General features: G+C 34.0%; 1 protein-coding gene across 5 annotated transcripts in view; it reads right to left on the bottom strand.

Annotated features, from left to right (window-relative positions):
* LOC149802222 (uncharacterized) overlaps window positions 1-11,919 on the bottom strand; it is an 85,939-nt gene extending 74,020 nt beyond the window's left edge. For 4 of the 5 annotated variants that reach the window (XM_089956641.1, XM_089956643.1, XM_089956644.1 and 1 more), the window contains exons 1-6: window positions 11,789-11,919; window positions 9,104-9,128; window positions 8,199-8,219; window positions 6,722-6,745; window positions 5,321-5,344; window positions 4,272-4,295 (exon numbers count right to left, since the gene is read on the bottom strand). In XM_089956641.1, coding sequence (XP_089812767.1) covers window positions 4,272-4,295; window positions 5,321-5,344; window positions 6,722-6,745; window positions 8,199-8,219; window positions 9,104-9,127 — 117 coding nt within the window. In that variant the 5' untranslated portion in view covers window position 9,128; window positions 11,789-11,919. The remainder of the gene's footprint in view (window positions 1-4,271; window positions 4,296-5,320; window positions 5,345-6,721; window positions 6,746-8,198; window positions 8,220-9,103; window positions 9,129-11,788) is intronic. The other variant, XM_089956642.1, reaches the window with a different exon arrangement.
* Window positions 11,920-12,570: the final 651 nt, after the last annotated feature.

The raw sequence follows: 12,570 nt of genomic DNA, 5'->3' as shown, positions 1-12,570 counted from the left end.
AACCAAAGTAAGGCAGACAGGCAATAAAGGAACAACATACTGAAACAGTGAAATCCCTCAATGACAACTGGTCAGCTGCTTATGGATGAAGCATGACATGTGACACACAAAGAACCATGCAATAAGCTCACATGGCCATATGCCCTGGTGATTTCAAATATTAAAACTGTGCGTGCAAATGATTAATATAATATCACATGATAGTCAGATAAGACGACTCTATTGTAAAAGATTGTACAAAACAAAACAAACAAAAGAATATCTACTTTACCAGAAAAACCCTACCAGGATTCCATAGATTGTGACTGATGACTGGCAAAGAATACTATTTCTGTTCTCTGTATTTTGTCGCTTACCTAGATAATTATCCCATGCTTGCCCTACATGAGTAACAAGGAGCTGTCCGATCCTGACGCTGACTTAAATGCACCACTGGTTAAAAATATCAAGCTGTACCTCTGCAACTGTTGGACAATCAAGCCGAGCTTAGACATGATTTTGGTCTTCCATAAAAAAGCTGAAAAAATTTTAAGGGAAGGTTTGGGGGTCCTCCCCCAATGGGAACTTAAGGGGCAGCACCCATAATCCAGTGGTCCAAAACACATTTTACACTCATAAAAAATTTGCTCCTGGTGCAACTTATGATCATAAAATAAACCAAAATAATCATTTGAAAAACTAATAAACCTAATAAAAATGTTCAATTTGACTTCAATAATTTCACAATATTTATAGTCACATTAATTTTTTCTCCAATACTATTGATGCTGAAGTTATTTCATGTGCATGTCAGTGTTCACATCATAATTAAGTCACAATAATTTCTCAATTTTTGCAGCAAATATATTATACTTCTATACACCAACTATATACAAATAATCCCATACATTCACTTGTCTTTTTCTCCAATGAACACAACCTGTTGATATGCCAGTCAAGCTCATTTTGCGGCTTTGGCAAAGATTTCTTTAGCCTTCCTTTTTGTCACCATTGACATTTTTTGGCTCAGTATGCAATTGTTTCTTTTCCTTCTCAATGACAGCCTTTTTAATTTCAAGCTGGTGCTTGTACTGCTGACATGCAGTGTGCATATTCTGACAGGGCTACATCTGTTCTCTCATGCTAGAAATCTTTCTTCTTATAGTAATTAATTGCACTTTTTCCAGATGTTTCTGACCTTTAATTTTTCTGTATGCAGCTTCTTTTGTAGGTGCTGTTCCAAACTCTTCCAACCACGATTACTGTAATTCATTGCAGAGGTAATAAAATGCTCCAGTGTTCAGTTCTCTTATAAGGGGGCGCTCACCAGTTATTATGTACTTTTGAGAGAGTGACGTATGTAAGGTGAAGTTGTTTGCATTTAAAACATGCACAGTGGAGAGAATATTGGCATACCTCTATGCTACACTAATGTAATGTGGGTGATATTTCTTTGGATATTGTACTTTTGGAAATTGTACATGATTTAAACACACTGTAAACTAAAATGACTGCTCCCTTGTGTTAAAAAATCAGCCTGAATTAGGCTAAAGTACACTATCCATAGCAGCTATTAAAATAGGGAAAATGAATTTTGCCAGACTAGACAAAACCAGCTTTGGAAAGTGCAATGAATGAATTACCAAATATATAAAATGTAAAAAAAGTTATCGGTTCTTTTTTAAACAATTTACCTCTGAAGTTCAGGAAGTGAAAATGACCAAGTGGAGCTAGCACTTTTTTGAAAGGTGCACATCTGGAGTAAGGCCAAGCTGTATACTCTATAACCCATATTACACCCATCAATCATACACCAAAATAAAGGGAATTAAAGGTTCTTTGAATTATACCCAAGATATACAAGGTCTTTTTAAAAGGCCAGTATGACCAGTGAGGAAAACCGGGGAAATTCTTTTTCTTTAAAATCCTAACCCTATGCAAAATACAAAATTGTAAAGCGCCACCTAAACTGACCAACTAAATTTCCGTCAATGTTTCGCTCCAGCCATTCCCATTTCCATATGTTTTTTAAACCTTTATCTAAACTTTTCGTGTCATGGTCTCTCTCAACAACTCGGGACACCATGTTTGGCAAGCATGCTTCTTCCTTCCATTGCCATCAGTTTCTATTACATGAATATTCACTGGATGAATTTAAAGCTTTGACCAATCAGAATACTCTTGATAAGAGTTGTGTAATAAATATATGGAAAAAATAATTTACAAGGGTCATTGCGGAATGGGAGCGGACAGACTGTTTTTAAAAAACTGTTTCAGAGACGATATAAAAAATGGACTATATCAAGAAAAATCTGATTCAGGTAAGGAGAAAAGTGGAATTCCACTTTAAAGTGGAGAAAAATCATGTCTGCAAGCTAGGGGATTAGCAACTAATTAAAGCCTCCTATATAATGGTGGTTACCTTTGGGGTTCATAGAACCCAACTATTATAGACAGAACTGTGTTATAACCAACCAAGTCAGTTAGCTGAAGAAAACAATGCATGTACCATAAAAAGATTTGGTGGGGAAGGGGGGATAATAAAAGTGGGCACAGAAATATGTGCTTTTGATTAAATGAAGACAAGACTAGTGTGAAATACATTTTCATATTGGCAACTTACATTTATGTAGTACAGTCCATAATACGATAACTACTGTTGATGTATATTAAGTACAGATCACATGATATAAAATTCACGTATCAGTCGCATCCCATTAGAAAACAAAATTGACATAAAAAATGGTAGTCCCTTGTTTGATCTATATCCTATTATCAACAAACATGTGTCGCTAAATAATTCACTACAATTTCATCACTAGTAGCACATGGCTATCGTTGTTTACATGTACATGTACTTAAACTGGCCTAGATTTTGGTCAGCTGGAGACAGCTATCATCTTGCCAAGGCTACTCTGGGGAAGAGGCTATTCATTAGGGAATGAAAACCTGACCAAATTTAAAAGTAAGCTGATGGCCAGATATCAGTTTTTTCAAAAGATCTGATATTTAATTGGGCTTTATGCCACCATTTGAAGCAATCGTATATGTGTTTTTCCTGCAAAAAGGAAACTTTAATATCACTTTGAAAAATGCAACAATCCATAAGATTCCATTCCATTTATTTAGGTTTTGTACTTACTTCTTTGATGAGAGCTGCTTTATTTTTTTATTGAAGATTGCAGTTGGCTTGCTTTGATGAAGGGTGCATGTGTTTTTGAAATCACCGCTTCTGAACAGCTATGGAAGACCAAACAAATGCCCATTTGATATTTTGGTGGCAACATCAAATAACTGTAGAACACTGATTGAGACTGCCTTTTTTTTTTGCTTAGTATTTATACAGAATGTTCAGTGCTTCAAAGGTTATAGTTTTCTCTGAAGTTTCAACAAATCTTTTCTGGGTATATTTATATAAATAAATGTTAGCCATCGTTTGGTCGACTGTAGTTCTTCCTGTTCCTGCCTCTGAAGATTGGTCAACTGAAGCTACCAGTAGTCTGGTAGCATGACTATTTGAGTGGATCACAGCATACAGCAGGCCAGATGTCAGCATAAGGAGGTTATGATATATCAATGCACTGTTAAGATGGTTTGTCAATATGAACAAATGATTCTTAATGTAACAATAGAAATATTCCAATGCATTTCATATCCAATGTTGTTGCAAAAAAAATTTCGTCCGATGGTATATTTTGTTGCCAATAAGGAAAATAAAAATTGCAATTAGCAGAATTGGCAAATCCCGTTATCCCTGAGAACGTTTTACATGTTATTTTTTAAAATATTTATCAGAAAAAACAATTTTTTTTATTTTGTGAACAAGAAAGATATATGTAAATAAAATTTTGGGAGCCATTTGAATTCATACACAATCTCTTCACCCAAATAAACTTGTACGTGTTATTTTGTGTACTTTTCAGAAGAAGAAAAAATTATTCTTTTTGCATTTGAAAAAAATACATGCATAAGAAATTTTGGGAGCCATATCACAATCATGTTATAGCAGGTTCACACTGTACATTGCATTTAAAACTATTCTGAGTCTGGGGCGGTGTCACACTGTACATTGTATTTTAAACTATTTTGAGTCAGGGCGATCTAATTTTTAAGCCACTTTCCCTTAACCTGTATCAGAAATGATTTTCTCAGTAATGCCATCTGCTTTCAGAATGACAATATACAACTACCTGCCAGCACCTAGCTCAGAGAATTATATTTGTAAACCAATGGTAAACACGAATGTACTTTATGAAAGAACCTATATATGTATTTTGCAATAAATTACTTACCGGTGGGTTGTCTGTATTTTCTTCCTAGAAAAGAATAGATTTCAGGAATGAGATCTAACAATTCATCATTTCAACTTGTAGAGTAGATGTAGTCATCTTGTGGTAGGAGCACATGACTAGGGGACAGATTAAAACATGATCAATTTCTGACTAAAATTAAAATTTGCATTGGCTTATGTTACAGTAAAAATTTTAAAAGCCTTTCATTTCTAATTCTGTTGAGTGGCTTTTGGATAGATGATATAAAGGGCTGTTCTGTTTTTAATGACTCTTGACTTTTATGGCAGATCAGCCTCATCCAAGAAAACTCTATGCCAGGATGTCAAATTTGGCTAAATTTGTTTCGCATTTTTTTAAAAAGTCATTTAAAGGATCTTTTGTTTAAAGCAATGGTGTCCATGTTTAATAGTGAATTAGAATCATCGGTAGAAATTTAAAATTCCTTAATGCCACTGCTACTTTATTACAGATTTCTAAAAAAGATCTAACAGCAGACAATAGCTAGCAGAGCAGAAGTAATGGTCAAGAGGTAGGTGCACCATACTATAAATGGCTGTTTTATTTTTTGTAACAACAGCCATATCTGATGATAGATCAGCATCTTTTGGACAAATTCAAAAGCCATATTCACCAGGATGCTTTCAGTCAAATTTACACAAAAAAACCTGGGACTCCGAGTGGCCGAGTGGTCTAAAGCGCTCACCGTTACGGATCACTGCCATCTCACCTCTGTCTGCACGAGTTCGAGTCTCAGCCTCGGCTAACGTTGGTACGTGAGAAAGCCTGCCAGTAGCTCCTCGTGGGTCGGTGGTTCTTCCCGGGGTTTTCCAGGGTTCTTCCTCCACCAATTATACTGGCCACCATGTATAGCCTATCTTGTGCTGAAAAATGGCGTTAAACCCTACAACAACACAACAACAAAAAAACAACCTTTAGAAAATTATTTTAAAAAATAAATTAATAGTAGACATGATATATATATATATATATATATATATATATATATATATATATATATATATATATATATATATATATAATTTACTTACTAGTGGGTTGTCTGCATTTTCCTTCTGAAAAGGACAGATTTTAGAAATGAGATGTAACAGTTTGCTCCTGCTAACTTGCAGAGATTATTACAGACAATTGCTGACTATACATACATGATTTGAACAGCAAAAACAAAATACTAATCCTCAGTTTCATTTGTGTAAAGGATGTGTTTATTAGTTTTAAGCACAGAATATCTAGTCTCCAAAGACAGGTGGTCTTTCAGGACAGGTTTTACTGTATAATTCTGACCGTCCACCCTTCAAGATCATTCTTAAACACCCTCTGATCAATCTAATGTTCTAAGGCAAAAGCTGACAGTTTTCTCACTGGTCAGTATTTAAACACCTTTAACATACAAATGCTCACATACTATTTCTTAAAAGAATTACAATGACATTACAAGCATTTCAATCATCTAAATGTTCTGGTGCAAAGGCTGCAGTTCACCCATATAAGATGTTATTTAACCCAAGTTCATCCATATAAGATGTTATTTAACTCAAGATCACCCAAATAAGCTATTATTTAACTCAAAATAAAATGGAATCTGATATGTGATTATTATGGCATAGTTTAAGGTCAAATATAGGAATGACTCAGCCACAATCAAAATGACTGCAAGGTCAACAAATTTCTCTTTGCTTTACAGTGATTTCAAGCCATCCTCCCAACCTCTTTTGTTTCAGTACAGTGATTTCAAGCTGTCCTCCCACCCTCTTTTGTTTCAGTACAGTGATTTCAAGCCATCCTCCCACCCTCTTTTGTTTCAGTACAGTGATTTCAAGCCATCTTCCCACCCTCTTTTGTTTCAGTACAGTGATTTCAAGCCGTCCTCCCACCCTCTTTTGTTTCAGTACAGTGATTTCAAGCCATCCTCCCACCCTCTTTTGTTTCAGTACAGTGATGCATTCATTAATCATCAAAGCCATCATGAATATAAATATTTATGTCAATTTTCTTTTCAACGTGGAAGGTTTGAAGTTTGAAAAGGCTTTATGTTCTGAAATCAATTTTCCTAATTTGAAGGAAGGCCAGAAATTACGTTGCTATGGAATTTATGTAAAATAATAAAGGAACATCCACCAGATCAGATGGAAGATCTGTGGTGATATTGCCAATGATGGACATTTTTTATTATTTTAAAATCTTTATAAAATATGTTTTTGGGATCAGTGTTCATTTGAATCAGCTTTGTTAATTTTCTTGCTAATCCTTACAGAATATCAGTTTACAAAAAACAAATAGTAGACATAACAGCAAATTAAACAAGTGTTTATATAATTGGGATAAAGAAAAACAACACGAACACAAATAATTCTGTGCAACTAGTTTTGCATTTTACCACATTATATATATATACATACACACACACAAGTATGCTACAATAATTTACTTACTGGTGGATTGTCTGCATTCTCCTCCTGAAAAGGGTAGATTTTAAAATATGAGTCAAACTGAATATGTTAGATTAATACAGACAACTGTTTTCATTTAACAATACACATGTAAATTTCAATAGCGATCTTTAAACTAATACTTACCTTTTATACATGCACTAGTTTATTTAGTGCTGTACAGTCTTAATCAGTGGCACTGATTGGTTCCACTAAATGACAAATAAAACGTAATCCAGACAAAATAGTATTGGATGCATGTTCCAATCGAATATATAAACTGAGACGAGAGCCTTGCTGATAGGTTACTTTGGCTTATGTGCCTCAAACCAATAAATATTAAAGAGAATTTCAGCTTACCATGACTTGCTCATTATCAAATAGTTATTAATTTCTAGGCTATACATCTGATTCAATGTTTAAATTTTAACTAAATTTTTTATCTGCATTGTCCTTTAAGAAATGACTACAAAGCAATGCAGTTGTCCAGTGCTGTAATATGATTTTAATTGTCATTTATTTCTCACTTGATTTTTAGAGAACACATGCATCAAAATATGGTTTCAGAAGACGGGTGATCTCTCACCAAACGTCATTTCCTTATATAACAAATTAGTATGTTGAGTATCTAATCTCCAGGATAGGATTTACTGTTACCATCTATACTCACTCTAGTCAAACTGCAAACAACTAAGATCCTGATCTGCTGTAGCATAAAATGCCTGCAGATCGGGGTCTATGCTGCTTGTTTACTAATTAATCCAAACAATTTGTACAGACCCAGATCAGCCAGTGTATTATACAACAAATCTGCATCTGTGCAGTTGGACTTGTCTTATAAGCTAGTAAATATGATATTCCTGACAAGCCATTATTACTTTTACATCTTTCTCAGGTTTTGATTAACGAAGAGCATAATAACATCTCTGGCTGGTCCATTTGCAAGTACTTTTATGATGCAAATGTTGAGATATTCTTCCTTAGTCTCACATTACGAGCATTTCAGTGATATAAATTTACTGGTATTAAAGCTGCGGTCCACCCATATAAAATTGTTTTCTGACTAAAAAACTGATCAGGTGTGAGGTGAATTTGCGTGAAATTTGAAGACAGATTGTAAAAAGCGTGGAGTTAAGCAGCTGAGGCAGGACACTACTTACTAACGAGCCTTCATATCTATTGGTATATGCACCTGCATATGGTACGGATGAACTGGTTTGATTCCTGCCTGATAAGAGTTTGAATACACTCCCATTACAGTATGGACATAAAAGCCTCAGGCTTGGTGAGCTAAAATATTGAAACTGTACATGCAGTAAAATAATACGATCACAGTATGTGACATAATAGCAATTTACACAAAACAACTGACCTCTAACCCAAGTTACAGCATTATAATATATTGTGAACCAATGGTAGACATGATACAGCACCGAAACAAAGAAGAATCTCTATATGATTGCTACGTTAATTTACTTACAGGTGGGCTATCTGCATTCTCCTGAAAAATATATATTTAATAAATGAGATATAACAGCTATCATCTTGACTTGCATAGTAGAAGTAGATTATTACAGACAACTGTTGACAAGTTTCAGCAGCAAACTGAAACCAATTGTTTTTTTTATACATGTAACGTCTGTGTTTATTTAGTTCTGCACAATCTGGCAAACTTCATAATTAATCAGTGGCACTGACTGGTTTAATGATAAGTTATAGCTGACTAGACAAAATTCAATGTTGCATGCATGTTCGAAGCTTAAGTGTACATGCAAACAAGACTTGCAAAATAGCTCTGATGAAAGATTACCTTGGCTTTTGTGGTTAAAAAACATCCATATAAAAGTGGATTTAAGTTTACCATAATCTGTTTATTATTTCAAAATTTTCATCTTATATATCACACTTGGTATTTATGTTTTAAATAAATGTCTTTATCTGCATGATGAAGTCCATTGAAAAAAGACTACAAAGCAATACATTAATCCAGTGCTGATGTCATGCATTACAAATTTGTTTTGGCAATATGTCTGTTCTTCTTTACAGCAAAACCTGTTTTTGCACACCACCAATTCTGCCAACAAAACATCATCTCTCAAGACAGGTGCTATCTTTTATTCCATTATATAACAGCTTAGTTCTTGCAAAGTTGACTCATAAAATATTATCTGAACTGAAAATTAGAATCTGAATAAGTAATTATCATGGCATAATTTAAGGCTGAATACAGGAATGATTCAATTGCAAGTGTAATGGATGGCATCTCTGCAAACTGCTATCTAATAAAGAGATACGGTGTAGAAGAACTAAACACAGGTCTTCACAGTTGATATTCAGACTTCATTTTTCAAGGGGCATTACAGCAACTGCAGAATGGAAACTAACCTGTAGCTTTCGCTTTGATGTCATCCTGTAATGAAATCCAAACTACTGTTAATCCTTTAAGACCAGTTAACTGTGATTTGCAATCTCTCTACTAATAATATAAATATCAGATATGCTGTTTTTCAAACAAAGCATATAAAAAATTGTTACCTGAAGTTCATGATTTTGACCAGACAACAACGGATCATAGCAGTTGCCACATAAAATCAGTTTCTGCCAAAAAGCTTTTTTAAGCTAGGCTCTGTTCAGTATTAAGATAGGAAAAAAATAACAGGCACATTTCATATCTGTAAATAATATTTAGAAACTCTGTTTTCAACAAGCCTGCATTATAATTTGCTAAAGACATAGATAAAAGGAAAATAATCTAAAACCCTCAATAAGGAATTTAATATAGGGTGTGGGCAGATGTACTGACAGATGGACACACACAGATGCAGAACTGATTGCTACATCAAGCTTCTACCAAAGTGTACATGACTGAAATGACAATTATGCCCTCTGCCTTCTGATGTAATATTGTTCAGTGAATACAATTATAAACAGAGCAATATCGATTCTAATCAGAGTTGTTTTTAAGACACACCAGCATGAAATTTGCTTTATGTCATGGCACAGGATTGAAAATATTGGCTTATGTCAAATTTTATTTTCAACCAAGATTGGGTGTAGTGCAACACGATTTTTGAGAAAATAAAGCATATTACTATCGATTTCATGCAGGTATATCTCAAAGAAAGGTCGTTCAAGTTTGCTGGGCTGGCTAGTAGCAGCTACCCAATGCTGACACCAAATGGTGTTGGCGAATTCCAACTTTTCAATAGGGAATGCACCTTTTTATAAAAACAATGATCTAATTCCATGGTTTTAAAAATAATACAATAGTTACATGTTTTAGCTGAGTAACTGTTTGCACCTTTCAGATATTCTTGGAAGTATATTTCAGACTGAGGCAAAAATCTTGCTTCATTCAAAAGAATGCACTTTCATTCCACAAACCTAAATTAGACTGGACTCCAGGCAAGTGGTCAATTATAGGTGTTAATTACAATTATAATTGGTTTGGCACTGATGATTAAGGTTATATATTATTTGGAAATCATGATTACGACTACAATTATGATTACATAGGGATGATTATGATTGCTTTGTATTTACTTGCTATATTTTCTTGTTTAGGGCAGGTATCATAAACTGTAAAAATGAGTTCTGGCAATTATTTACATACAAATAACCATACAACACATTCACATCAACAATACTGTTGTTACAACGATTAAACATCAAGCCAAAGAAAAACAATTACAATTATAGTGCTTCTGAAATCAATGATTACGATGACAGCTCACAATGTAATCAATTACAATTGACTATAATTACATTCGTAATCAACTCCATACCAACCGGACTCATGAGTCAATTTTTTTTAAGATTTGGGTAGAAGATTGTGATAAATGACTGCAACATAATTATCCTCTCCAATTCAGTAATTAGCATGAAAAACTGTGACAAACGTGAAAATCACATGTTCCATGCACTGTATATATTTACAAAGGTTTAAACAACAGAAGCAACAAATATCCGACTACAATTTGATCAACCTAAACAAATGTTGCAGAAATCAACACGAATATAATCACCTGATACCTTATGCATGCACTGACATTTGCCAGTTTGTTTTTTTTTGTCTGTTTGGGCATTTCTATTTTCGTTCCAAGAATTATCTCAGATTGGATAAACAACAATGAATACCGCTGCATCTTTGGAAAACCAAAACTTGCAGCTTTCAAAAAATAAAGTTACGTTTTTTTTTTGTTTTTTAAAAAAAAAATATTTTCTTTTAACAAACGCATTTTTCTGATTTACATTCACGTCTGGCGTTGCAATAATGTAATTTATGAAGATAAAAGCATTTCGATCGGACTTAAATCTAATAATTGTACCCGACATATTCATTTTAAATCTAACAATTGTACCTGTCATATTCATTTTAAATCTAACAATTGTACCTGTCATATTCATTTTAAATCTAACAATTGTACCTGTCATATTAATTTTAAATCTAACAATTGTACCTGTCATATTCATTTTAAATCTAACAATTGTACCTGTCATATTCATTTTAAATCTAACAATTGTACCTGTCATATTCATTTTAAATCTAATAATTGTACCTGACATATTCGTTTTAAATCTAACAATTGTACCTGTCATATTCATTTTAAATCTAATAAATGTACCTGACATATTCATTTTAAATCTAATAAATGTACCTGTCATATTCATTTTAAATCTAATAAATGTACCTGACATATTCATTTTAAATCTAATAACTGTACCTGACATATTCGTTTCAAATTATATTATGAATTTATGTCTAAAAGCTTCCACAGTAAACCCAACGACAAATGATCATTGGCGAAGATGGATTGGCAAGTAACTTTGTCCACAGGGGCTCGTATCGTTGCTTAGAATTGACCTGTCATACATGTACTATATAATAACTACAAGTGTAGTTATTATATAGTACATGTATGACAGGTCAATTTCAAGCAACGGTACGAGCCCCTGTGACTTTATCAAACTGTACCGAGTACAGTAGTAATGTGAACATTTTCGTTTGCAATTAAATCTGATCATTCTACTTATGTACAGCAAAACACTGAATACTTCATATATTGTTACCTCGTTCAATGGACGCTAAATTGAATGCTATATGTAATCGATTAACGGTAAATGTCGTACTTCCTCGACTGGTATTTTCAACAAGACACTGCAAATTTGAACCCTCTCCGGCCTTGCCGCCACATTCGGACCAACTCGGCTACTTCTGCGGGAATTTAAAAAAAAAACAAAAAACTCTCAGGTTAGACTGGTCCTCTCACTTACTTTAGCAAAATGAGCTATTTCATGTTCTGGAACCAGGCTAACCGATAATGATCTTGAACCCTAGTCATCTCACTATGCTTCTTTTCATTATGAGCCAGGATGACACTATAATCGTTGATGGTCTGCGACTGGAACAACATCGAGGCGGGAAATATATAAGTGATGTAACTCGTCGTTACTACAGCCTAAAATTAGATGTACACTGTCCTAAGTGAAAATCTAACAGCGAATTCTTCGGGATCATGTTCTGGTGATCTCAGTTTGTTTATCATAATTACTAATTGTATCAGCCAATCAGATGAAATCTTGCATCTTCGCGTTTGGAAGACTGAGCAGTATGGCTGAAGAACATCAATGTGTGTCGAACGATATGATTCCCTTTCAAATTTCTAAAAGCTGCACTTCCATTGGCTAATTCAAAGGTCACCAGAACATGAAATATGTGGTCGCTGTCAGATCCTCATGTACGACAGTGGAGATCTGATTTTAATCAGATCGTCGCCATATAGAACTATATTTAAAACTACTGTTGTTACCATAGAACCAATATAGACTGGTACTCTGGTCTCATATGATGC

This window comes from Sinohyriopsis cumingii, chromosome 4 (genome assembly GCF_028554795.1).
Source record: "Sinohyriopsis cumingii isolate HCF-2022 chromosome 4, ASM2855479v2, whole genome shotgun sequence".
In the NCBI taxonomy this organism is placed as follows: domain Eukaryota; kingdom Metazoa; phylum Mollusca; class Bivalvia; order Unionida; family Unionidae; genus Sinohyriopsis; species Sinohyriopsis cumingii.
Note: the sequence above shows the minus strand (reverse complement) of the source record. Positions and strands in the feature narration are given on the sequence as shown.